Source organism: Morchella sextelata, assembly GCF_020137385.1.
Source record: "Morchella sextelata strain SCLS chromosome Unknown scls_11, whole genome shotgun sequence".
NCBI classification, from domain to species: Eukaryota; Fungi; Ascomycota; class Pezizomycetes; order Pezizales; family Morchellaceae; genus Morchella; species Morchella sextelata.
Genome location: NW_025408626.1, coordinates 636,948 through 664,370, shown reverse-complemented (window position 1 = coordinate 664,370; position 27,423 = coordinate 636,948). Strand labels below are relative to the sequence as shown.

The 27,423-nt window shown below is 45.1% G+C and overlaps 6 protein-coding genes across 6 annotated transcripts; 2 read left to right on the top strand and 4 right to left on the bottom strand.

Annotated features, from left to right (window-relative positions):
- Nucleotides 1–1,357: 1,357 nt before the first annotated feature.
- On the bottom strand, nucleotides 1,358–3,033 carry H6S33_001611 (uncharacterized protein; the record flags this gene model as incomplete). Its single annotated transcript, XM_044832958.1, has 2 exons — nucleotides 1,358–1,388; nucleotides 1,451–3,033. 2 exons carry the CDS (start codon nucleotides 3,031–3,033, stop codon nucleotides 1,358–1,360), a joined length of 1,614 nt encoding a protein of 537 aa, XP_044693672.1.
- A 1,242-nt stretch (nucleotides 3,034–4,275) lies between these two features.
- Nucleotides 4,276–8,980, top strand: H6S33_001610 (uncharacterized protein; the record flags this gene model as incomplete). Its single annotated transcript, XM_044832956.1, has 8 exons — nucleotides 4,276–4,293; nucleotides 4,350–4,499; nucleotides 4,561–7,065; nucleotides 7,119–7,488; nucleotides 7,548–7,653; nucleotides 7,706–8,213; nucleotides 8,270–8,380; nucleotides 8,444–8,980. The coding sequence occupies 8 exons, from the start codon at nucleotides 4,276–4,278 to the stop codon at nucleotides 8,978–8,980; spliced, it is 4,305 nt and encodes a 1,434-aa protein (XP_044693671.1).
- Nucleotides 8,981–9,534: 554 nt separating this feature from the next.
- On the bottom strand, nucleotides 9,535–10,452 carry H6S33_001609 (uncharacterized protein; the record flags this gene model as incomplete). Its single annotated transcript, XM_044832955.1, has 3 exons — nucleotides 9,535–10,174; nucleotides 10,262–10,312; nucleotides 10,373–10,452. 3 exons carry the CDS (start codon nucleotides 10,450–10,452, stop codon nucleotides 9,535–9,537), a joined length of 771 nt encoding a protein of 256 aa, XP_044693670.1.
- Nucleotides 10,453–11,349: 897 nt separating this feature from the next.
- On the top strand, nucleotides 11,350–20,130 carry H6S33_001608 (uncharacterized protein; the record flags this gene model as incomplete). The annotated part of the gene is made up of 21 exons (XM_044832954.1): nucleotides 11,350–12,055; nucleotides 12,109–12,268; nucleotides 12,322–13,197; nucleotides 13,272–13,629; nucleotides 13,685–13,946; nucleotides 13,996–14,507; nucleotides 14,565–14,696; nucleotides 14,750–15,103; nucleotides 15,161–15,478; nucleotides 15,533–15,697; nucleotides 15,747–15,885; nucleotides 15,948–16,257; nucleotides 16,308–16,436; nucleotides 16,486–16,576; nucleotides 16,641–16,744; nucleotides 16,802–16,998; nucleotides 17,047–17,610; nucleotides 17,668–17,719; nucleotides 17,796–19,861; nucleotides 19,935–19,997; nucleotides 20,054–20,130. The coding sequence occupies 21 exons, from the start codon at nucleotides 11,350–11,352 to the stop codon at nucleotides 20,128–20,130; spliced, it is 7,635 nt and encodes a 2,544-aa protein (XP_044693669.1).
- Nucleotides 20,131–21,346: 1,216 nt separating this feature from the next.
- Nucleotides 21,347–23,019, bottom strand: H6S33_001607 (uncharacterized protein; the record flags this gene model as incomplete). Its single annotated transcript, XM_044832953.1, has 3 exons — nucleotides 21,347–21,752; nucleotides 21,853–22,106; nucleotides 22,174–23,019. 3 exons carry the CDS (start codon nucleotides 23,017–23,019, stop codon nucleotides 21,347–21,349), a joined length of 1,506 nt encoding a protein of 501 aa, XP_044693668.1.
- A 3,192-nt stretch (nucleotides 23,020–26,211) lies between these two features.
- Nucleotides 26,212–27,369, bottom strand: H6S33_001606 (uncharacterized protein; the record flags this gene model as incomplete). Its single annotated transcript, XM_044832952.1, has 1 exon — nucleotides 26,212–27,369. The coding sequence occupies one exon, from the start codon at nucleotides 27,367–27,369 to the stop codon at nucleotides 26,212–26,214; it is 1,158 nt and encodes a 385-aa protein (XP_044693667.1).
- Between the last annotated feature and the right edge of the window lie 54 nt (nucleotides 27,370–27,423).

Genomic DNA, 27,423 nt, shown 5'->3' with positions numbered 1-27,423 from the left:
CAGAGACTATGACATACCGGACAAAGCTCCCATCACCATTTATAGCGAACTAAACTTAGATAGGCAACTTTGTACAATTTCACAGGCGACCCCTCTGTCTCCGATATTCGGGGCACATTAGGGGCACTAGCTTGATAGAAGGAAATACCAGAACGCACAAAGTCGTACCTCCACTGATACAGGCTCAAGAGTTCCGAAATAATAGTTGAGAAACCACACGTATCTAGGTCTTTCACACCTCGCATTGTGGGGATCATGTAGTACATGTAGTTACAGGATTGTATCATATGTGATATGTACTGATGACAATTGCAAAATTCGTGAGTAGGCCATAGCCACGATTACTTTCTTATAGAATATTTTAACGAATATAGAACTTACGCATTGTACAAAGAAATATGAACAGGTTCAGTGCATTTAATAACCCCAAGTTCCGGGGGAATGAAGAGGAACTGCACGCTCACAGGCACCAAAAAAACCAGCGAATTTCTCGGCATTGTCAAATCTGGGGATTTAGCTCTGAAGTAACAAGCCGAGAATACTTCCTGGCTTCATATTTATCAAACTTGAAAGCTATCCACAAAGTATTTCTTAATATTAATGTACTATCGGCGCTGAAACCATTATCCCTTAAACCGTCAGGCCGAATTACAATCAGAGGCACTTAAACCATTTTCGGAAACATGATAGGATCAACGCCTAGAGACTTGAGGTTGTAGTCTTCATCATGCGTGACAGGTTGCAACAGAATTTCAAGATCAAGCGCTACTTATATCACGACTACCATAAAGGGTTTAAGTGTCTCGTTGCAATTTGGCCTGACGGTTTAAGGGATAGGCTGCGCGAGTCCTTTCTTACTTTAAATTAGGTATGCCACATGGTCCCCCGAAACAATAAAAGGCACATAGAGTTAAGGAGGTGTATATATAGACGAACTTACGTACATAGTCGCTACAAAGGAAGTTGCCGGAGCTGACCCTTCGTATACTAAGATTTTAGGATTTCTTCCAAAGAGTAAAAATGGTGACCTATTGAAAAGAAACAACTAAGTTTCATTCATAGTAGCTGACTGTCAGCTTGAATTGAAAGAGTAGGAACAAGTAACTAAAAACTGACGATTCCGTTATCATATAGTTAATTTATAGTGTTCCGATAGTTTAGACTATCTTTTGAGTTAGTTTTAGTAGGCGGGTGGTTGGATAGCCAAGATTTGAATAGAGTCACTGGAAATCACTCGCTATTGCCAGGTTTTTTTTTCTTCCTTTTTATCTCGAAAAAATAAGATAGTTGTTGGAGAGAGATCAGAATAAACAGTATCCGGAACAACTTAGTACGCGGATACTTTAGGTATAAGTTTCTACACCAGCGGTCCCCCTAAGAACATAGACCTGGTTTCGGCAGCACGTTAGCGCTATCTTTCGACCAAAATGGATAGGGGTGAGAAGCATACTTTTTGATATCTTTGACCCAAGCTTTATTGGTGTTTTTATCCACCAAAATAACAGCTTGTCCTCTCCGACCCATCCTTCCAGTTCTTCCTAGCCGATGAATGAAGTCTATTGTGCTGAATGGAACATCGTAAAGAACAACGTTCTTTACCGTCTTTGTATCTACTCCTCTGCTTGAAATATCCGTAGTTACGAGCACTGACATCCTGTCTTTCGCTTGAACCTCGGGACCAACAGCTGTTTTAGGGCCCGTAAAGTATTCTAGAACCGAAGCTTCTTTGCGGTTTGATGTATCCCTCTCTAAACTAATGGCATCAAATCCCTTCGATTGGAGATAAGACGTCAATGTTCCTGTCGATTCCCGTTCATTGACAAATACAATGACCTTCTTTATGAATCCCACTTCACTTTCGTCCTTGGAGATTTTGTGAAGTGTATCTGCACATGCAAGGGGTTTATTGCCTTTGTACGGCTCGGCATCGGCATCCACAATAGATAGCTGAACACGTCGAGGAATTGCATGGAGATGCGGAGTAACAAGTCGTGTCATTTCGGGATAGAGTTTGCGAAGGCTTCGATCGAGAGACTTCGGGATAGTTGCGGAACAAAGAACAAGACGTTTTAGATTCTCGGCTCTTGTTATAATTGCCGAAGTCAAAGGAGAAAATGTACGATCATAGAGAGAATCTGCCTCATCGACGATAATATGACTGCATTTCGATAGAATTCTAGGGTCGTCTTCAGCTAGACTGGATAGAAGGTGTGGAGTAGAAACGAGAATATCAACCGGTCCCGAGAATAGTCGTCTTCGAATGACAACACCAGAGAAATCTCGAGATATCAGAGCGGAACGTAATTTGACGACATGTGACATAGATTTGATAACCGCACCAACTTGATTAACCAATTCTGACGTGGGAACAAGTATGACAATTCGGGGTTTGCCGTTGTTTTCTCTATTTTCCACGATTGGCCCTTCAAGTTCGAATAATGCATCTGGTTTTTTCTGTTGCTCTTGAAGCAGCTTTCCCCCCTCCTCCCCCTCCTCTTCCTTCTTCTTCAAAATCTCCTCACGCTTCAGGAAATCCATTACAGGAATAATGTATGATAAAGTCTTCCCTGAGCCAGTCTCCGCTGCAATGAGGAACGATTCAAATCGACTTTGGGATACGGCCTTTTGCCTAGCCTTTAGACCCATGCCTGTCAAAGCCGGAATGACAAGTCTCTGAACGGCAGTGGGTTGGATAGTCGCCAAATCGCCTAAAGCCTCTTTAGAAATGGCCTCTTTGACGCAATCTAGTAATTCGAAGTCATCAAATGAGCTCCAAGGCTCGATAGTTGATCCAACATTTGTTCTTTGGGTCCATGAAACCGGAGACAGGGACTGTGCCATTTTCATGTGTTTGAAATTAGGCTTGGATTTTCGAGTTCGGTCTTGTACCTGCGCTTGTGTCTGTTGTCGGTCACTCAAAGTATTCGAGTCAAGTCGTTTCCCGGGTCGCATATCACGAAGAGATCCAGGGCGCGGGGGTGGAAGGTTTGCCTCTCGGACATTTAAACCGCCGGCACTCGGTTTTTGCTTCATGTTGGCAACACGAGTAGAAAGTACCAAGCGAGAAGGGCGGTCTCGTTTACCGCCGGCCATACCTCGTGAAAGAAATTGGGGGGATGTTGTCAGCCTAGTCGGAAAGGCTGGGTAACCTAAGCGGTGTAGACATCGCAGGCATGCTATTGTTTTTATTGACTGTACTCGGAACATTATAGCGATGCTTGTGGAGGGGTAAAGAAGGAGAACGATGCCTGAGGTCTCAGGATGGAGGGGAAGAATGGAGACTGTTATGAACAGGAGCTAGTTACCCGAGGGGAATTTATGATTGGCTCAAGTCAACATGAAAAAAAAGGAAAGAGAGCAAAGCACAGCAGGAACGGAGTCCCCACGACCAATTAGGCCAATCAATCCACCAAGACAAGTACCATGCCCCATGCTTGCGCAGTGATTCTCACGCATGCAAATTTATCGGCGCCGGGATGAACACAGCTGGGAGAGGGCGTGCAGGGAGAAAGCAAGTGCTGAGAGTGCCTAGAGCGGTGTAAGTGCTGTCGATCCGTCCACCGCTGTGATTGGTTGTCGCAGCAACGTCGGTCCCCCTCTCGCCTCCGCTGTTTGTTTTCACACCGACACCGCACTCCGACTACGTTCCATGTGTACACAGTGTATAATGTACACACAGCCTGGCATAGCTCCACAGCAACTCGCAGGTACTGCACTCGCCTTCTGCCTACCCATCTCTGCCCCCCTCTTCCCATTCACGCATCTTGTTCCACATCTTGCATGATTTGGGCGGTCGAGGTAGAGTAAACAGCATCCAACTGCACGACACACTCGCATTCCCTCTGTTGTGATCTCCCTGCTCCACCCTTATTGTATCCACTAAGGTTCCGTCACTTACATATCCTTCCGTCACCTACATACCATCCATACCTCCATCCTCTTCCATCCATCCACCTTCCGTCCATCCACCCGTCGTCCATCCATTACTCTTCTATCATTCCCACTCCCACTCTCACTCCCTCCCATCACTCCCATTCCCATTCCCACTCCCACTCTCTGACTCTCGCTCACTCACGCCCCTCTCTATTCTACTTCTCACTGATATTACTCTTTATTTTGTTCGTTCCTTTTTGTTTCCCTTCCCATACTCATCCCCCCTCCTCTGTCAACATTCGGTTTCAACATCTCTTTAGTTTGTTCTTACATTTGATTGTTTGGGAATACTGGTGCTCTCAACATCTACCTTGTCTGTTTATCGGTGGAAGCCGATCTGTCATGGCAACAGGGCCAGTGGTAAAACCCCCTATCATCGCTTGTACCTAACGTTTGGCTTCTGATACAAACTTTAGGTCACCCCCCTTCGCATACAGAAACAACCAGCTTCCTCGGAATCGGAAACACCATCTCCTAGAAATAGTTTACCCTTAACACAGCCACTTTCAGATATCAGCCCGATGGAGCGAAGGAGGAATAGCCCTTCCAACAAAGAGGGATCAAAGGTGCGCATTTCTGTCAGCTACGATCTTTTTTCAGAGCTGACATTTTTTTCTCCATCTTTAGTCACCGACCAACGAAGATGTCCCTTTGTCCTCACCATTCCCAGGTTCCATCACAGGCTCTATCAGGACAACAACTCCTCGAGCAAACCGAGCGTTTTGGGAAACAAAGAGTCAAGAGAATAATCGCCCAGGCGGTTCCGCCCCTGGGCGTAAATCATCTCTGGAGAAATTGAAGCGGGCTTCTCGGGTGCAGAATAATACCAAAATCTTCCAAAAGCCAAATGACACAGCTCCACCACCCCGACCCATGAGTTACCACGGTCCTAATGGTTTATCATCGCCATTTATCACCCCCCAGATCTCCCAAATAGCGCGAAATAATTCTGTGATACATAATTCGAGACTTCCATTATCAATGCCCAAAAAGCCGGAGGACTCGATTCGTCCAGAAACCCCACCCAAACCCAAGCTAACGTCTATTCTTTCAACCCCTAGCGGCCCTAAAATGCCAAGGCCATCTTTGGTATCTTCGTACAGAACGAACACTTATGAAGGCGAAGGCGGATCATACTCAGAAGAGGCAGATGGACATGAGCAGACTAATAGGAGTCCTAACCGTCGACCAAAATCTGTCACATTTGACAAAGAACCGCCAGATGTTTTGCACTACGAAATGGTTACTCCAGATCCATCTGTGGAAGGCTCACCGGCATTGGGATATGATTCGGATGAGGATGAAGAGGATGAAGACGAGCTGGAATACACTCCAGTTATCGAGCCCGATCAATGGGAAAGTATGACACCAGAGGCTGCAGCCGCAGCCTTTGAGGAGTCCTTTCGTTCGACGCCTTCGCCTAGTGCACGACCGCTCCCACCAATTCCAGGGCCTAACTCCCGAAGAGATAGTAGCAGTCCCTCCGGAAGCCGACCTCTTCCTAGCATTCCAGTAACAAAGGCCGATTTAGAGAATTTAGAAAAGGTACCGCTGGAGGAACGGGTAAGACTAATGATGCAGGAGGATTTGGATGAGAATGATCATTCATCTCGACGACGCTCCACTGAGTCCACCCAAGAACATGACGGCGAAGAATCTGGCGGTTTAGGTATTATGATGGACAACATGTCCCTAGACGATGGAGAGCGAGAAAGCGAGGAAGAGGGAATGGGGAATGGGAAGCATGAGGCATCCCACGAAAGAATGAGCCCGGTACAGATAGAAGAAGGTGATATCTCGGACAAAGAAGAGACTTCGCCAAATTCGAATAGAGAACCCGAGGAGGAAAACAGTTCTTCAAGTCAGTTCGAGTCGCCTTCTGAATACGAGCCTCCTCCACGTTTATCACGGGAATCAATTAGGCGCCAGGTTGAAGCACGCCGTGAAAATTCAATCGATTCACAGCAACTTGATGAGGAAGGTTACACCACGGAGAGCTCTTACACATATGATCAAGATGTTTCAGCAGACGAAATAGAATCTCATATTAAGCAAGAACAGTCTGATGACGAATCGGTCGATATCTATGCAATTCCTGAAATGTATCATGTTCCAGAACGTCCGGCCTCACGCTTCAATACTCGATCACCAGATCCATCACAGACAACTGAGTCAGAAGCTTCACGATACGATGATGATAATGAATCCAGATACAGTGAATTTGAAGACGATAATAGTTCTGTGTTGGCCACCCCTGTCATCCCTTCGAGAGAGGAGTCCACCCCTACCCCGACAAACTTCGAGACAACAATAGCTATCGAAAAGGTAGAGCATGGGGCTGTAGATAAACAGGTTTTAAATGAAGGACTGGTAAGTGAAAACATAGAAGCCAGAACTTCGCCTGAGAATCCTAGGATGAGCCTTCCAGAGTTTGGGACAATGTTCGAAAGCGATGATGGTCTCGGGCTTAGCTCATACATGACCCCTTCTCCGCCTTTACCACCTGTTGATGCACCCACACCGGAACCATTGGAGCTTACGCCGTCCAATCATGTTATTCATGAGCAATCAACACAGCGAATCGAGTCCCCCAAAGATCAAATCGAGCATGATTTAAACGAATCTGTTTATGATGAGGAAGAGGATACTGGGTCGGTCATCAGGCATAAGATTTATGACTCTGATATTGAGGAGGATGATGAGGATTACAATAGCGGGGAAGAGATGGATGATGGAGAGCTCAGCGATACCGGTACAATTCAAGCGGCTAGATCGCCTTCACCAGTCGCAGAGTCAATTGCAACGATCAGAGTACCAAGTGGGAAGTTGAAGACGAGGGCAAGCGCAACACCAGCTGATATGGCGGCGATGGCTGCAGCCCGTAGACACATCAGCGGAGAACATAGGGTTCCGCCACCAGTCCCCCGAATTCCAGACGGGTTTGGCAATGATGACTTGAGCGACGACGAGGAAGAAATTGCAGCTGCCAGTTCAGATTCGGAAATATCTAAGCGAAAGGTCTCCGACAAGCAGCGAAAGTCTATTGGCCTCCCAGCACTTGGTGATATTGAGTTTGATTTTAAGGTAGATGATCTCACAGAGGAGTTTGACCGTGTCATTGAGACGCAAAAGGTATGTTTTCATGCAAAATTTGGTTTCTATCTTAAAAGCCTAACAATACATAGAGGGGATACCTTATGCGCCAGAACACACGCATCATTCATGCGTCTAGTCGGGATCCCGAAGAGGATGAAGCAGAGCCTGCCCCTCGTCCTGGTCACTCACGCACTCAATCTTGGTCTGTAGAACCGTGGAGAAACTCCACACGGAGAAAGAGTCAACGTGACTCAACTGGTGCCATCAGTACATCTCCAAGAAAACGGCCATCAAATATCCCACCAATTCCTCTACCAGATAAGAATGGAAACGTATTGCCCATTGTGGATGAGAATGAGGCAGCTAGTACGGATTCGCAGGCCGAGGATGGTGCAGAGAGGGGTAGATTATTTGTTAAAGTTCTTGGCGTCAAGGACTTAACTCTCCCGCTGCCTCAAGGCAAGACAGCCCACTCTATAATTCAGGGAAATTGAACTTACTAACCCTGGTATCTGCAGGTCAACCAACATATTTTTGCCTGACATTGGATAATGGACTCCACTGTGTGACAACATCGTGGTTAGAATTGGGCAAGAACGCGCCAATCGGCCAAGAATTCGAGTTGTAAGACGTCAAAAATCGGTTTAGATTGTTGCCAGAGTACTAACAATTGCAGGGTTGTTTTAAATGACCTCGAATTCCAGCTTACTCTTCAAACAAAATTGGAGCAACCACCGCCTGCTCCACCTAAAGCAGTAGTTAAGGCTCTTCCACCCAAGCCAAAACAGTCTACTTTTAGCAGAGTTTTTACCACTCCTAAGAAACGAAAACAACTAGAACAGCAAATGCAGCAAATGCAACAACTAGAGCAGCAGCAAATGCAGCAGCAGAGGCAAGAAACGCCACCTCCTGCTACTGCATGGGATCTCCTTCACGGTTTAGTTGCACGAGATGGCTCGTTTGCTCGTTCGTATGTCTGTCTTACAGATTTCGAGACTAGGGCATATGGACGGCCATTCACCACGGATATCAATTGCTTCAACGAATGGGCAGTGGATACTGCTAGTGTGAAGAGCAAGAAAGGCTTGCAAGGTGCTCTGCAGCCTGCAAGGAAAGCACCTTACAAAATCGGGAAATTAGAAGTCCAACTCCTATTCGTCCCAAAGCCCCCAGGGGCCTCAGAGGTGAGTCAGCCAATTATATTACATAGTACTACAAACCAGATGCTAAGAGCTAGTAGAAGGATCTTCCCAAAAGCATGAACGCTGCAATTCGTGAATTGCGTGACGCTGAAGCTACTATGAATAAGACCTGGGAGGGCACTCTCTCTCAGCAAGGGGGCGATTGTCCTGTAAGTCTCTCTTATGTTTATTTAAACATTACCCTAGCGTTTAGACTAACTTTGAATATCAAGTACTGGCGCCGAAGATATTTCAAGCTTGTTGGCCCAAGGTTGACCGCATATCATGAAGCAACACGCCAGCCTCGCGCCACTATCAACCTTAGCAAGGCATCAAGACTCATCAATGACAGGAATACCCTTGTTGATCCAAACGCTAACGCTAACGGCCCCGGGAAGCCCCGCCGCAAATCTGGCTTCTCTGAAGACGAGGAGGGATACATGTTCGTTGAGGAGGGTTTTCGTATTCGCTTCGCCAACGGCGAATTAATCGATTTTTATGCAGATTCTGCAGAAGATAAAGAAGGGTGGGTCAAAGTCCTCGGCGAGACTATAGGTCGAATCCCCGACAAGCGTGGTTGGTGCGACATGGTTATATCCAAGGAATCCAAAGAGAAGGCAGAGAAGGAAAAGACGCAGGCAGCTGTAGCTCGGGTTAAGGCGCAAACTCAGATGCGCCAAACACCACCAATGCCACAACAGTCAAGGCCTCAACCCGCTCAGCCCCCAAGGTCAAACCGTCGACCCCCGCCTGCACACCTATACCGATAGTGATATTTGTTTCAACACGATAATGATACTCATGCCTATCATTTGCGACCCCACCAACCTGGGTTTACCTCGTGACAATAAGTCACTGACTGCATTTTCATGCTTATCTTTTCTCATATTTCCCCTGTATTTTCTACGCTTCCATGATATCTTAGGGTTTCTTTGGTGTATTACTGCTGCAGGTTTTATTTTTCCTATTGTTGATCTTGTTTTCCTTTACGTCTTAATCTCATTTGTAGTGGGTAATATCTCTTTTAATCGCATGGAGTGTTGGGAGCGTTGCAATTAGTGAGCGATTTTGGTTTTATTTTTCTTTAAGTGGATTTTTTGAAAAGAGGAGGAAAGAGAGAAGTGACGATACACTGTACTGATTTTGAGAATCGAGTGTTTCCTTTGTTTCTTTTCCATATATTAGGGTGGGCAGGAGCATATTTTTGTAGCGTAAATGAGCCCAGAGGGCTCAAATCTTAGTACATAGTTTTGTTTAGCGGATTGTGTTTTCTTTATCAAAAATACCTTTTACTAGTTACTGAGAATCCAATAAAGTGCCTTATTTATATGCCAGGTTTGTCGCTTCTATCAACTCGTACAACTTTCTTGACCGCATATTCCTTTTGACCCTTTTTTGACTGGGGGGCTGTAGTCGTCATCGCCTTAATCATGGTGGTTTGATAACCCGGAAAACCTTCCAGCCATGGAATCTTGATAGCTGGGACATTCTCATCAAGAAACTGTAGCAACACGGTGGACCCTGGAGCACCTTCCATCAACCCAAGAAACCCAGCTTGTGGGATTGCAAGAGAGGTTTCCAACCGCGCCTGCGCCCCTTTGGGGAGTTGAACAAGTCTGATCGGGAGTCCCGGAGATGCCTTAGAGACAATACCACATAATAAAGGAAGATGAGAATGAAGTTGCGAAGGCTGCGAGTCAGAACGGCAGACAAAGACGGCAAGGCGGGGCCTGGGCGCTGTGGTTTCGGTTGGCAGTGCTTTAGCCATAGATTCTAGGTGCCTGGTAGTTGAGTTGAGTCCAATTGTTAAGAATGAGTTGAGTTCCGGGGGTGACGGTGGTGGTATGGACGACACTGATGCGGCTGAGGCATTGGAAAGGAATTCGCGCTTTCGTTTACGAGAGTGCTTGCCTTTGGAGGGCTGAATGTAGAGATTTCGATGTTGACCTATGGGTTCCAGCAAACTGGAAGCAAAGAGTTGTTAGAATGGTTGTATCAGGGATTTGGATTGCAAGATCCGGAATTGAAGAAAGTATTGTGGCGTCTTGTACCTGCATAGTAGATCTAAAATTGTATCCTGGTTTGCGCTACTAACTTCCGGCCTGGAGCGAACTAAATCAGCCCAGGTTTCAAGCAAAGTTTTGGATCTAGAATGAACTCACCATCCAACAGTGGTGTTTGGCGAATCGAGGGAGAATGTGATTTTTTTCTTTGGGTCTTGGCCTTTGATAAATTGCGCCATGACAGCTACTGTACAATAGTCTAACCAATGAACCGATGAACCGAGATGGCTCTCGGAAAGTAGGTGAATTATGACGGTATACGTAGAGATAATGGGCGACGATACGTGAAGATGATGGAGGCTGATCTTGATGGGAGCTGCACAGTCCACAGGGTGAGCTGTGCAGATTTCACAGTTTCTTGGGGCGGGAGGCTCGCTAAAGCGCATCTGACTACTCCGCACGATCCTTGCAGGTATCAATTCTACCATTTCACAACTCAACTGTAGGTACATACAATGCAATTTTATCCTTTGAACATACATAAGCTGCTATTTTTCTTAAACTGAAGCCGGAATTTGGAAGATGTGATCAATTCCCAAGCTCACATTTCCTTGCCTAGGAATCATTCTGGTCTTTGTTTCAGTTGGTTCTGAAGACACGAGTCAAGCTCAACGTTTCCTCGTCATGTCAGCCGATCTCTTATCGCTTGCTCAATACTCAAATCAATAGAATAATCCCTGCACAATACGCTTGGGTCCTTTCGTCACTGCCTATGTACATGTATGTATGTAGGTAGTAAACCAACTGACTGCAAGCAAGCCTGCTCATAGCAACAGGCACGCAGCCGCACACTTGCACAGCAGTTGGTAACTGGTAGTAAAGGAAATACTAGAGTAACACATGCGTACATGTCTGCCTGAACTACATACATGTAATGTAGGTAAGCTCTATTGTCTGACTGACGCGAGAGCCACAAACACTCCCACTTCCCTCCCCCTCCAACTCAACCCCCCACCATCCCCTCCTGTCTCAAACCACGACAGCCGCGGCACCATAGCTTTCATATTCCCAAGAACCATCCCCAAACTTTTTACGGTATCTTTTGCCCCAGCGACCGGGCAACCTGTGTTTCTTGCATGGAGAAGAATGGGGAGTCGGACTCAAACTTTATGGCGGTCGATCCAGTCAGCCCAGCTAGCAGTAACTCTAAAGAAGTTTCAGACGAACCCGCCGCACCTCGTAGAAATTCCATCGACGACAACGATCCTACCCGGCCTCGTAAGCGACTAGCTGCTATGCTTATCCATGATAATGCAGACAATACAAAACAGGCTCTCCCGGCTAAGGATAAGGTACCCTACGGAGAATCCGAGAACGAGCCCCGGCAATCAGATCAAGCGATGGAACACAAAAATTATAATGGGACGACCAGCAAACCTGATAAAGCATCTCTGGAAGATGGATCTTTCTCATCACCTGCAGCAGTCAAAGGAATTGGCAACAAGGTTACAATTCATCTCCGTACCACACGTCTCCCGGATACAAAAGAGGATGGGTTTGAAGAGCCTACTATTGATGATGATGAAAACGATGGGCTAAGCCAGCTGACACCTACATCTTCTGGGCCTCCTAGGAGTGTGGGCTCCTTACAGGGTGAATCTCCAAATGGTTCGCTATGTAGCCCGGAGATTGAGGTTGAAGAAGTTGAGGACATGGAAGAAGATGAGGATCTGGCTGGTCATATTGCAGATGTCGATCAATACATCAATAGCCCCATCATCACTGGAGGTTCCGCTGTGATCAAAGATGTTATGGATGATGTTACATCAAAGCTCGAGAGAGGTTTGTATTTACAGGACCTTTTTGAAACTGCTTTCTGACTAACTCTGGTACAGATCCTATTCCATTACGACAGTTGGAAGAACTTGCGCTTACCATGTCGAGTTTTGTCAACGTTGTGGGCGACCAGATCGATAGCTTTTATAAGCTTTATCTTGTTAACCAAGTCGTTTGGCCCAACTTACCAAACATGATGGAGGCCTTACTTAAACGAAGGTGAGACATTCTGCGATCTCGTAACTGTATCCAGTTACTAATTCATAATCAAGTGAACCCTTTGGGCAAAACTATTTTCGCAGGGTGGATAAATCAACGCCAGGGCTAGAAGCTATTATATTAGCCCTCGTGGAGTTTGCACGATTGACAGCACTCTTTGTTCGCTACGATGCTTGGATCTTAGAGCATGCTCTCCCGGATAGAGATCCTACTCTGCTATCATGGGGGTATCAGAGAACCCTATCAATCATTATGAGACCAAATCAACTTTCTAGCCTTATGCAGCGTGTCTACAACTTCAATATGGTCACAATTCTACCACGGGTAATGAGAGCTTTTATCGACACCCATGACGGGTTAGGAACATTGAGGAAATACGATGAGTTAATCCTGCAACGAATACCATTACAACCCAAACTTCTACTTTATGCGTCACTTCCGTTGGAAATATACGCGAAACTCATTCGATGTCTCGAGGTTGTGATAAAAGAAGGCGCTATGTCAGAAGATTCGGCAGAAATCCAGATAGCTGTTTCAGATGGTGCCTTTATGGCTATGACATCTGTGGAAAACTTACTTGCGGGCCTTTTTGAAACGCACCTTCAATTGCTGATTATCAAGGATTTTAACGTGGTGTTGAATACGTTATGTTCGCTAGTAACAGCATTTTATGGTATGAGTTCTGCAGAGTCTAGGATACGGAAACTAATTGAGGAAAAAATCGGGAATGAGTATGGGGTTATTGAGGCCTATGAATATCCTAGTCTTGCAGAATGGTCTTGCAGGTTCCCTTTTCTCTTCAAGATGCTTACCAGTAATCGTATGGACTTTCGACTACAAGGACTGGTAAAGGCTACGGAGCTTCTTGTCAGCGCCTGGAGAGACAGCTATGGGAATGGTACCGAATGGCATGATAGTGTTTTATTAAGGTATATTTCTAGCATTCCTGGTTTTGAAGAGTTCTTATGATTTTAATTAAATACATATCTTACCTCTATCATAGGTTTCTGGCACATTTCATCATCGAAAATAAAATCGTCGAATATATTATGGGACCTGAATCACACCATGAACTTATTCGTCGAAGCGCAAATATAACTGGCTTTCTGATTGTAACCAATACAACTACGGTGGATATTCGACACGCCCTATGGCAACCAGTCGTTAACAACAAGGATCCACGAATAGTGCAAGCTACACTTGCCATGCATCAGGAGATGATACCAAATATGTCTATCCCACTTCTTGTTGAATTGAGCAAGCGGATCAAGGACATACCGTTCTCATCTTTTGATGCTCACATGATGGAGCTCGTGAGCCGTCTACTAGAGACCATCAGGAATAACTTTTACCCGCAACAGGTTGTGATCAGGCAACCCAGAGAGTCTGAATAAATGCTGACTTATTTGGATATAGGTCGTGCATTTAGATCCTCCACCCTATGAAATGTTGATCCAGCTTATTCGGATGGCGTCCCGCGAAGAAGAAAATACCACTCCGAGCGGTGGACTTCCACCATCCACGATATTTGAGTTTGCCGGAAAGGAACTAATGGCACTGGCTGAATATGGGCCAGCTGGAGAACTACGCAGAAAAATTTATCTTGACTGTATCAGCGACATTAAACAAATGAAGTCAAGCGCGACGGGTAGTATCAATGTCATCCAGGCATTCTTACGTATGTCACACCTAAGAATTATAAATTTAATTGACCTAACTATTATTAGAACAAAGACCTCGTAACGTCAGGCCAGGCAGCCCTGGTTACGTCGAGGATATCGAATTTCTTATCAAAAACCTGAACCTAGCTGAACTGCTTGTCAACGAGATAGCTAGGTTTGTGGATTCCCACAGCAAGCACGACCAGTATTCCACACTGCGCCGGTTGAAAGCGAGATTAGAGTTACTTCAGTTTATTCTATATAATTCGCCTGAATGTTTGACAGCTCATCTAGGCGAAAAGCTTTGGACATACTTAGTTGGGGCAAAGGCGTTAGGAACATCTGAGAGAGATGATGGGTTTGAATTCTACATTAACCATTACTTGAAAATTACAGCCGCATGTGTTACCAATGCCCCTCCTCAGGTTCATGTCTCGCTAACGGATCAACAGCAAGCGGATCCTATTCTAGAAAGTGTATTCAAGATCTACTTTCCAGCACTTGATCCTGCTTGTTTCTCACCTAATGTTCTACCTTTCTGCATGAAATCTATAGAATATCTTAACAAACCAACAGGGGTAAGTGTACTTCCACACTAGTTTACTACAAGTATTGCGGGACTTACAATGAAATAGCTTGAGGATAGTTTTGAAGAGGATTGTGTAAACTTCGAGGGTGTTGAACAGTTATGGCGGATAATTCTCAAGGCACCTGACGATAGGCTGGCTGCTGAGGCCACATCATACTTTATGAATCTTTACCTAGACGTGAATCTCATTCTATTCTCCGTTGTTGAGTATGTTTACTAATTGTAGCCTAGACTCGTGCTGTCTGTTCGAAACCTGCAAAGGTCATCGAGAACACGCATTTTATGATCGTAGAACGATGTATAAATCAGCTGACATCCACAGCCTCTAACATTGACAACACAGTTCCGACTGTCAATAACAGAGACGAGAATGCAATGTCCTTGGATACCTTCCATGGAAACAGTGATACACAGGAGTTCTTTCGATCATTAGACCTTCTCGACCACTTCGTCAAGGGCTACAAATCACGGCCAAAATATAACCAAGGCTCTCAAGAGGCGAACCAATCTTCCGCTGTCGATATGATCACAGGTGTGCCCCTAACACTGCGACTGCGGTGGCACGCTTCAAATTTCCAATCACCTGTAAGTACATTCCTTAATCTATGTAATATCGATGGTGTTCTCACCTAGAATCTATAGATCCATAGCTTCCAAATCGGCAATCTAGACACAGGTCAGGATCTGCATGATCGTATCACCAAAATTGTGGGAGGGGACAAATATCGCTTAATAATTTCTGGAAGGGAATTCAAACCATCACATGAGCCACTCAAAACCCTCAAGGATTTTTGTATTCCAGATAATTCTTTCTTGATAGTCCAAAAATCACCAGACCAAGGGACGGTTACTGTCAGCTCGAGCGTGCCTTCTAATCTTAATGCTCTTCAGATTGAGATCATGAGACATTTTGATTCACTTTTTGAATTGCTTTCTCTCCCCGAGCCACAGGCGACGAAGGTATGGGAATATTGAGAATATTAAATGGTTTTGCTTTCGCTAAGATTCCAATAGATATGGTTCTTTTTGAGAAATTTCCCAGTCGATGAGCACATAAAGTCAAGCATGATTTCGGGGTCATCTTGGTCAGAGACTTTTCCAGCGGATTATCCTTATAAAACTCTCTATTATTTGCACGCTTTGCGAACATGTTTTGAGGAACAAAGACAGCAACAAAACGTATGTTTTAAATCATATTCTCAGTTTAAAAGGCACTAATTGTATCTAGAGCGACGAAAAATCAACGTTCATCAACGAGGCAACTTCTTCTTTACTCAAAACCCTAATGAATAACAATCATGAATCCAAAGAATCCTATGCAATGAAGACCCGAGCGCAGGTTACAAACGAGATTCTTGATTGTCTACGTTTGTTTCTTCAAGGTTAGGAATCGAGCAACTATCTGACTTCCATTACTAATAGTTTTCAGAATCCATTACAGAGTGCGGCTTTTCGCCGTCATTTCCTAATCCAGACGATTTCGTTGAAAGGATTTTTGAAATTTTACGCGTTTGCTCTCAAAAGGAGTATTCACAGTGCCCAGGATCCGAGTCTTGTGTTGCCAATGCGTTCAATGTGTTGCTCATCGCATCGAAAATCGATTCAAAAGTATGGTCATCTCTGACTCAAAAATCAGAATTGATACATCATGTGAACAGATTTCTCCTGAAAGATAAACGACAAACGGTTAGGCTAGGCACTGGAGAGGCTATTATAGCAACCTTCAATCGATATCTTTCGTAAGTCCCTTAACTCGGGTTAAATATATGCAATATCTCATTTAATTTAGAACCGTTAAACCGACAAGCCATGACTTCGCGAGATTCTTTTGGAGCATTTTGAAGGACATGTTGGATCAACCTTGGTTGGACCCAAAATCTTCTGCAGAGATGTTCCAAACTGCTCTATTGAATTTTAAGTATGTTTCTAGGACCCTTGATGTCCTTCAGTCCTCCTAACAGTCCTAGATTTCTTAGCGAAGTAAGCCCGGAATCGTTAGATATAGAGTCGTGTTTTAAATCATGGAGCTCGCGTTTGATAAGATATGAAGTGAACGAGGTAAGCATCGTCTCTTCTTATGTTTTTTCTTTCTCTTATGATGCCCTTTATTAATTGTAACTAGGTCGTTGGTTGTTCGAACGAAGACTTCGTGATTACAGGTTTTACAAGACTCCTTACAAGATGTGTATCGTTGGCTAGAAGCCGAGGTATCCATGTTTATAACGGGTATTCTATCCCCCCTCAAGCAAAGTGCATAATCGTATACTAATAGAGGATTTAAAGCGTGGCCGAAGATATCTTTCAGAACTTACTTTTCCGCCCAATGGCCACATTTACTGAAAATTCTCAGCCCATCGAGAGTCTGCCGTGTCTCCACGGACCCAGTCGTTCGGAGATATATACCCTGGTTATCCAACTAGTCAATGATCCCGAGAATTGTGTCAAGATGGTTAAGCACAATTCACATCTTTTCCCCAAAGGTATGATACCCCTGACATGATTTAATTCATGGGCTCACAAAACAAAAGATCAGTCCCTACATGATGGATTCCATGCCGATCGAGGCAGGTGGGCGAGATCAGTAGCAGGCCACGTCGGGTTACAGAACATGTCAAACACATGCTATCTCAATTCATTGATGACTCAGCTTTTTATGAACCGAACATTCAGAGCATTCATCCTGGAGATGCCTATCGACCAAACGGATGAGTCTCAGAAACTAATTCATTTTCTGAAAGTTTTATTTGCGAGAATGCAGAATAGCTACACGAAGGCAGTAGAACCAAAAGACTTTGTTGAGGCCATAACAGATTATGAGGGAGAACAAATTGACATCGCAGTTCAGATGGATGTTGATGAATTCTTCAATCTTATCTTTGACAGACTAGAAGGTCAAATGCCATCAATGGAGCTGAAATCATCTTTCAGGTCGCACTATGGTGGTCAACTAGTCCAGCAGGTTAAGTCAAATGAGTGTCCCCATATATCGGAGCGCACTGAACCCTTCTCAGCAATTCAGTGCGACATTAAAGGAAAGTCAACTCTTCAAGAGAGCTTAAAGGCTTACGTTGAAGGGGAGATCATGGATGGTGGTAAGTATTACCTCCTATTTTCACACCAGTCAAGAATGCAACTGAGCAGCGTTACAGACAACAAGTATTCCTGCACGACATGTGACCGCCACGTTGACGCAGTAAAAAGGTAATTCAATTCCGTTTATTTAACTAGGCATCTAAGGCAAGTAAAGCTCAATTTGGCTGACAATCGGCGTCTTCAGAACCTGCCTCAAAGATATTCCGAATCATCTCATTTTTCACTTGAAAAGATTCGAGTTCGACCTACAGACTATGCACCGTAGCAAAATCAACGACTCTTTTGAGTTTCCAACCTCTATTGACATGAAACCTTATACAATAGAATACTTGAGTGGAGATGAGAAAAACGGTGAGAATTCGTCACGGGATATGTTCGAGCTGGTCGGCGTACTAGTACACAGCGGTACTGCCGAGTCCGGTCATTATTATTCGTATATCAGGAATCGCCTCTCGCCATCAGGGGCACCAGAATGGTTTGAATTCAACGACTCGGAGGTTTCAGCTTTTGATCCTTCGACAATTCCAGCTGCCTGTTATGGGGGTACTGATGGAGTAACCAGAGATGCGATGGGGCAAACATATGCTTTGAGCAAGCCTTATAGCGCATACATGCTCTTTTATGAACGTTCTTCATTGTTGAGTTCGTCGACAGTAAACCAGGATTCAACGGTTCAGACAAGATTATCTATACCCCGGGAACTTGAGTTGGAGATACATAGTGAGAACGAGTATTTCATCAGAAAATATTGCATGTTCGACAACAACCATATCGAATTTATCAGAAAATTATTAGATCAGCAGCAGCGTTTGTTCAAAAATTCCACAGCCTACGACCACATCCACGAGAAGAGAGCATTAATACTTGGGTTGGATACCCTTGAACAAATTGCTACAAGGTTCAAAGACTCCACGGAGGGAGAGGCACTTTTCAATATTTTGAACACCTATTTAATCAACTGTCCTGAATGCTGCCTGGAATTCTTCGACTGGTTGTGCCAGAAGGAAGATGCAATCACCAACTTACTAGTCTGCAACCCGTACGGCAAGGCACGGGCAAATTTTTTGAGACTAGTGATGTTTGCACTTAACCAGGTTCGGCGAAAAAGACCCGAAGCGTATGGGCCAATTGACGAAAGCGGTGACCACGACATTGAATATGAAGATACTGTATTATACAAGCTTTGCACCTCATTGATGCGCTCATGGAATGGTTTGCAATGGTCTATCAAGACATGGGGCGACTACTTTGGTCTATTGGCGAGTATTTCAGCATTGGGTGAGACCGAGAAAGTTGTTATGCTGGATATGGGGTTTTTGAAGAAAATAATGGAGTTACTGTTAATGGATCACCTACAGGCGCCGAGAAAGATGGAATATCTATTTGAAAACTTCGCCAAGATATGGGCAAAACGCCGACCATCGCTCGGGAATCTAGGATCAGTCATGGGCGAACTAATGAGCTTATGCGATCCTCACCTGAGGCCATGTAGGGATGATGAAAACCGAACACATTTCCGCCATCTTTCGAAATTTCCCTTGAATGGTACAGAATATGACTATTTCTCTTTTTCTGCAAAAAGTCAGATGCAGATATTATCAAGGCTGCTTGAATCTCAGACTACAACAGAAAGCATGGCGCGCCTAGTCGCACACATCGTCAAATCCGAAGTTGCACCAGCTGAAGGTCCTCTTCTTGAGCAGATTAAGAACACTCTGCTTGCTGGAGTTCCTGTGGACCCTGCACAAGAGGCCGAGCCTTTCCTTATATGTCTTCTATACTTTGTCTCGGTAACCAAATCTCCGAACTACGTCAAAGAAATCATACGAAGAGTGTCAGATGAGGTGCCCACCATTGGTACTGATGGGGGATCAGAGCATCTGCTTTTTTTCCAAGAGCTGGCAGTCCTTAAAAATGGTCACCTCAAGCCGTACCTCATCAAATGGCGTATGATTGACTATGTTGCACTTTGGGCACCACCGCTGTTAACGTATTGCGATGCAACCGTACGAGAAAACACTGAAAAGCTTCTTGATGATATTTTATTTGATAGTCTTCAAGACGGAGACCGTCCAAGAGCGCGGAAAGGTGTTGAGGATCTTATGAATGGATGTTTCATGTTCATTGAATCGAAACTCCCCAGGTTACGTCAGCCGTGCGACGAGAAAACTTTCGAGAATGTCCTTCGAGTTCTCGAAAAGTGCGGTGAATATCAAGAAGACGAAGAAACCTTCAGGGCAAGGAGTAATGGTTAGTAATTAATCTATTACATAAATTCCTTGGCAATATCTCATTAACTAAAAAAAAAAAAAAAAAACTATAGCGTTGAGATTGTTAATTGAAAAGATCATTCTTGAAGAAGAAGAGGATGCTGATCTAGCCTCCGGTAAGGCCGAATGGTCCTCTCGTGCGCGACACGACTGACCCAAGCACTTTCTGAAGATGAATGGGGTGGCTCTGAAATCGGAAGCGATACGCATGAGATGGAAGTGCAACTCGACGAATACAACAGCACCTAGTAGAAGCCAATAGTCAAGGGTTTGATAAAGGATGGGTCTTTGAATTAGATTTCTTTCCAGCGAGGCGTTATATTCTTAGGATCACCAATTCCATGGGTATGACATAAAGCGGAGGTGTTTAACTGTGTAGGCTCTTTACATTCCTTCTCATCTCTTTCATTTCTTCCAATTTTCTTGTTTTGTTTTGTTTGCTTTTTTTATTTCAAGTTTCAATTTTTTTTTTTTTTTTTACTTTTCGTTGCGAGCACGAAAATAGTCCCGGGATTGAGGGGAGGGATTTGGGGGGGGGGGGATTTGGGGGGGGGGGGGGGGGGGGGGGAATTGGGTGTACTGTGAGGAGTTGGGGGCGTATCGGATTTATGCTTTTCCTCTTCTCCTCTCCCATTTTTTTCTCTTTTTTAAGCGGATCTCTTTTGTCCTGCCTTATTTTTCTTATACCTCTCCCTTTCTCCCCCTTTGGTAGGTGATAGGCTCGCGATATTACTGTGTGTTTATCTTTATTCATCTCGCTACCTAAGAGGGACAAAGCGAAGTCATGGATTTCAATTGTAAAGACAATAAGATGGGAAAAAGAGCCACTAGGATCGTGTTTGAGAAACACATTCATAAGCGAGTGATTCCGAGTGATGCGGTTAGAGGGTCTTGTGATTATGATTTATCTAATGTGGAGAAGAGAGGAAAAGGGAGAGCTTGAAAGAGTTCTAGATCTTGCACAGGCCTCATTGTTCCACTCGATCTTGAATTGGTGCCGGCAAGTTAAGGAAATAGCAGCCTTTCTAATGCCGTATTTTTATATTCAAATCAACGGCAACGCCCTACCCTTTTGTCATTGACAACATACACCATACAACCCCACATTCCTCATCCTCTCTCGAACCCCATCTTGCCCTAGGATGGGAAATCCTACGATACGAAACCTAACTACCCCTGTGGAACAGCGGTGTCATGCCCAAAACGCACAACGTTTTTTCTTACAAAGAATATTCCATCACGCCCACGTCCACCCCAGACCCATGCACCATGACCAGCAGCAGTTGCAGTCAGTCGAGTTTCATCATACTGACATCCGAGAAAAAGAACCCAGTTTCAAAGAAAGAGATAAACGTGAGGAAAAAAGTCTGCAAACCAAGACGCGCGTCAAGGAAGTCTGAAGCAAAACGTGAGCAAAGAGGGGAAAGCCACTAGGAAGAAAATGAAATGTAAAGGAAAAAAATCATCAGAACTCCTCAAACAAATGTCCGTATTGATCGCAGTTGTCACCGGTCCCGTACTCCTCCTGCTCTTCTGGGTAGCGGTCGAATTGACTTGAATCACCGACACCACCTCTAACTGGCGGTACATAAGGTGCCTCAATATCCTTTCTGGCTAAACGCTCCCAGTTAACCTCTGCAAACCACTGATGTTGCTTGATGTCGCTGCTGCCATGGAGTAAATTCCCCAGCCGCTTCGTCAAATCCGGCGTTATAAGCTGTTGAAGTAGGTCCTGGGCGTCGGGATGAATGTAAGCCGGATATTTGACACGCCCTTTCAGAATGTTTTCGTAGATCTTCATAGGACTTCCACCATCCCAGAAGGGTGTATAACCACAAAGCATCTCAAAAATTAAAATACCCAGCGACCACCTAGTTCGAAAAAAAAATTCTATTAATGATTGCCTGCCGCCTCCGTATGACAAAAGTCCTACTAAGGGAGAAAGAAAAGAACCAATACGAAAATACTCACCAATCTACAGATTTGTTATAACCTTTAGAAGCGACAACCTCGGGCGCCAAGTAATCCGGGGTACCACACAATGTCCACGTAATGTCGGGAACTTCTTTCGCAAAACCGAAATCTGTTATCTTTAGGTGACCGTGACGATCTAAAAGCAGATTCTCAGGTTTGAGATCTCTATAAATGATATGATGCGAATGAAGATAATCCAAGGCAAGCGCAACTTCAGCTGCGTAGAACTTTGCAACGGGATTCGGAAACCGCTACAGTGAGGTCGAAGCAGCCTTGAGTATTTTCCCTTAACCAATTGGATTAGGATGCATGTCATACCTGGGATTTTCGTAGCAGACTAAAGAGCTCCCCCCCCTCAATAAAGTCCATCACCATATACAAGTTTTTTGCATCTTGGAAAGTCCCCCATAGAGTTATCAAGAACGGGTGCTTTACTTTCTGCAACATCCGCCTTTCATCATTGGTGTGCTCAACCTGTTTCATCTTGACCACCTGAGCTTTTTTCAAGACCTTCACTGCATAAAACCTAAGGTTATGTCGCGACTGAACGAGGTGAACTCTTCCAAAGCTCCCAGTTCCTAGAGTCCTTTGGATAGCAAAGTCACCTAGTGAATATTTTCCTTTGGTTGTGCGTACGGCGGAACTCTGCTGCGGCTGTTCATCCGGCTTTCGCTCCTGCGACCCAGCGTTACCCGCATTAGTCCCTGCGCTTTGGGATTGTATCATATCAGAATGAGCCGGAGTATTTTGTTGTGAGCTGCTATTGTCATAAGGTCTCGCATAGTCGCCAGGCTGTGGAGGGTTTATGATACTGTTGATGTTACTCTGATGAGGCTGATTCTGGTGTTGCTGTTGGGAGGTATGAGAGTGGGGATACTGCTGTTGGTGTTCCGGTATCATTGGCCGATGATCGGAGACCAGTGCCATGGATTCAACGGGAACGGAGGGGTTGGAGGGGTTTTGGGGCGGAGCAGTTGAGACCGAGGAAGCGGACTCAATCGAAGGCTTGAGCGAGTTGTGGTGCGAGATTATTGGAGTAGTTGCGGTCGCGGAGGTCGGGGTTGGCGGTTCTGATTCTCGAATTTCGGACTGGGAGCTGTCCTTTCTCGCATGCAAGGAATCTTTATCTTTCTTCTTCTTCTTCAAAAACCCGAGAGTCGGCATGCGCAAGATGACCGGGAATATGTCGAGAAGGGAAGACACCTGCTGGTGGCCTCCTCCAATCCCTTTGTCTGTTTCGAGCGGGCTGATTTCGCTTTGGCGGCGGAACCCAGAAGCCCTGGAATGATAAAGAGCTGCGGGAAAGCGGCGGGCAGCGGCGGAGGAGGAGGGGAGGAAATGAGTACGTAGAGCTTCAATTACCTATTTTCTTTCCCCCTCCTGCTATTGTTACTACGCCTTTGCCGAGTCGAGCCGTGGAAACGCTGTCAATGGGCGGGGTTAACTGCCAGGACAACAGCGAAAAGCACGACGACGATGAGGATGAGGACAGGAAGATTGTAGATGTTGGGGGTGGGGATGAAGATGAAGACGAGGACGCGGGGGGGGGGGGGGGGGGGGGAGCAAGTGAAGGCGGAATAGACAAGGCTAGGGTATGTAATGGATATGTATGTATGGAACGGTGATGCTTGAGAGCGATCCAAACGAACAACTGGGGAAGAGTGACAGTGCTGCTACCGGAATCGAATAAGCAATGCGGACAGCAGCCGATTCGTTTCTTCCTATGTATTCCCCCAGAGGAGCAGGGAGTAGTACGTGGAGGTGGAGTAAGGTGGATGGATGAGGATTATGTATTGATTGCTCTGAAGTATGTGTACTCTGTTATGCTTTCTATCCCTCGTCCGCTGTTCGGCGTCCTCGTCTTACCCCGGTTTTCTTTTATTTGAGAGTTTTTATAATCTGTTATCCTTTTTGATCGAATCCTTGGGTCCTTGTCTTTCCTCCTCTCAGTGGTTTCGTCCGTTCTGCTTGCTACAAATTTCTGGCTTGCTTGGGTACCGGTAGATTACATGTACCTACCTATGTAACTACCTTACCTACAGGGTATCCACTTCTCCCAGATTCTTTCCCAAAGTGCATGAACGGAAGAAGACTCGCTTCAGATACCTCCAGGCTACTCTCTCCAGACTCGATCGCAAAAAGGTGATGGGAAGCGGCGGCTATCCTGGGATGATCGACGAAGAAAACTGCCTCATTCGGGAAGTAGCAGAGGGGGTTTTCCTGACCGCTTTGGAGGGGCAGGGTGGGGGATGAGGGGATGAGGAACGTTGGCTGACCGGGAACAACGGTAGGTTAAAGGAGACGGCACAGAAACAAAGTGGATGCGGTGCAGGTTTTTCTGAAAATCCTCATAGGTTTGAGGTATCTACTTATGTAGATCATTCTACTGTCTCTCCACCATATGCTGATCATTTTCCGAGGAGGTTGAGCATCTATAGAATACCTATATACATATTCTAGGTTGATAAACATGAGATGACTGGCCGACTCGTAAAAAGAGCATGAAACACCTTATGAAACTCTTTACTCGCAATTCTTATGTGAAGGTCAAAGCTATGTAAGAGCGAGAATCAGTCATAGATAAAGATCGACAGCCCCATCGCCTTATATAAATAGTGGGAGTTTCTCGGTCTGTCTCCAAACATCCGCCGCGGCCAGATGTTGCTCGGCATCATCTGCGTCCACAACTCTTCCGCCCGCGGTCTATTTCTAAACACGGCAATCGACAGCACTAGACGTCATTCGTATTCCAGACAATAGCATATGTAGAAGCTTATCCCAAGCCTATTCCTGCTATCCCAGGAATCCATTATCTCTACCCGATGTGCCTACCCGGAAACCGACATGTTGATAGCTTAGCTTTTGTCCTGCATCAATTCCACTGTTTGGACGATGCTTATTCACAACTTCAATCGATTAAAAAATGGTGCACGATATACATACCTATAAGCAAGCTGCAAGCTATGTAGACCTACATGTAGGCACATGTAGGTACTTGTGAGCCAGGCGCCATCATTCGGCAGTAAAATTATTAGGAAACCAAACACCCAGAGCTCTCCATGTAGGTCATAGGTATGTATGTACTATACGCCCTATATTTTACTTAGCCAGTGCTGAAGCTGAAGTGACTGAGGTTCGAGATATATTGTATATAAATACATACAACGAATTGTATGTAGACGGGTTGATCCAGCTCTCGATCACAAATGTCAATGATTGGTTATAATCCTGGTTACACCTTGTAGCTATGCAGGTTACCCTTCGCCAATGATAATATCATCTCGTTTTTGGTTCATCGTATTAGTGTCCGCTCAAACTTGGATTAACGCTAGTAGAATAATAATTTCATCAGTGAGTTTACCAAGGCCCTGTATGTATTATTTAACCATAGCCGTGGGTATTAGATTTCCTGTAGGTACATACATTATCTATTTCATTTTTACTGCCACAGGCATCCTCGTTAAACAAGGGGTTCGCCGATATCTTTATCCATAGCTCTAGTTAAACTTCGGATTGTGGATCACATATTATGGACTACTCTAACTATCATCTTTGAAATCCCATTCCTCGAAGCGAGATTACCAATGCGGCTAAGATTTTGAGGTTTACTCTTCACTACTACATTTTATTCTTCGGTTGGATCTCGCAGTTGATCAACAAAAACGAGCACTTCTCATATCAAGGCCACATACGCACGTAAGGTATATGGACATGTAAGCATCGATATTTCCCCTCCTACAACAAGTCAGCCTTGCTTGCTCCTAGCCACAAATCAGATTGTGGTCTCCAGCACTACAGTTCTGTAGGCCATCTCTAATGTTGTAGGCTTCGGACATACGCGTCCCGGTCAGCCACAAGCTAGGATGCGTGTCCATATTTACTAGCATTTTGCAAGGTAATTTACAACTGCCTTTCGCTATCACTACATACAGTTAAGCTGTTAGTTCCCCCGGTTCGATATGGAAAACCAACATCACAAAGTTAATCTCCTGCCAAAAAGAGGCACGAAGCGAGACGACCTGGTTTGTGCCCGGAACGCCATTCACGACCCAATCGGCAACGAAGAGTGATGTTATGCAGAGAGAGGAGAAGTCGTGGCAAAGAGTCTGAGTGCTCTGCACGAGCGTATGCAATCTTAGAGCTTCTCTAACAGCAGTTACACAGCCAATCTCAAACCGGATCGATCATGGGAGTAACAGAAACCTACAAGGGCTATGTCCATGTCTATCTACATATAGTTATAGGATTTTCTGAGATAGGTACCTGTCTGATGCAAGTATCTCGTATTCACCGCAGATAGAAGTAGCCAGAAAAAATATTTATATTATAGTTACTTTCTAAAACCGAATTCACACACTACTCAGTCGACTTGTTCTTCCTATTCTTGATCCACAAGGAATCTATCGCCTGAAAGACGGCCGTGATTCCTTTAAGCTCCTCCTCGCTGAGCCCAGATTTCCCCCACCTCTGCTGAGCTTTATCTGGATGCCATCGTACCCTTTCTAGCTTCAGCATATCAGTAAACCCTTCCCTGTCAGGTGTTGTACCAGTAGGTGCTGATAAGAAAAATTCTTCGATGGCGTCTTGAGAAAGGTCTAATAGCTTCCCAGACCTAGTAGGCCATGGGATATTGTCGAGAGGCACCTTTCTTTCACCACCATCGTCATCGACATCAACTCGGTTCTCATCTGCAATTCTCGCCCAGTTGTGTAGATACTCATCCCACCGTTTCTGCAAGCCACTTCTATGCTTTCTTTGCCTTCTTTGTTTATCTTCTCTTCGCATTTCCTTTTCTGCATGCTCCCAAGCAATTCGTTCCTCGCGCTCACGTCGCTTTTTCTCCTCCTTTTCACGCTCTCTCCTTTCACGTTCCTCAACGATATGTTGATGGCTTTTTTCCCACATTTTCTCACGAACATAGGCAGCGTACTCCTCGTCATCCATCTGCTCAAGCATACCCCGCTCATTCGTCACCTGAGGTCGAGGGTAGTTGTTGATGGGCTCCCCATAAACACCTTCCCAAAAAGCCGCGCCCTCGTCGTCTGCCATCGCGTCAAATAACGATTGACGGAATGCCTCGTCTGGATCTGCATATTGAGTGGATGATACGTTGGGAAGATAGGTATCGTCATAGGCTGATGGGTCATCCCCGGTTTTCTTGCGCTCGTGAGAGTGCCTTCGACGTTTTGACGGATGGCTAGAGCTCTCACTTTCACGGTGATGATGGTGGTGACGGTGACGACGCTCTCGTTTCTCCTTGTCTCCGCCTGACCGGCGCTTCTTTTTGAAGCGAAATTTATTCTTTCTATGCCTTTCTTCTTCTCTAGATTCTTCTACAGATGTGGCACGGGACTTCTCACCATCGCTGCCCCTACTAGCATTTGGAGGAGACGGCGGTTGTTGTGATGGATCTGGGCCTTGGGGGTCCCGAGTGAGAGGATGTGAAGGTGCATCGTTCTGTGTCAGACCATGGAGCATTCCCAAGCGGTCGTTGGACACGTTGTAGGAACGCATAACGCTGAATCGGTAACTGTATCGAAATAGAAATTTAAAGATAGAGCGGTGTAG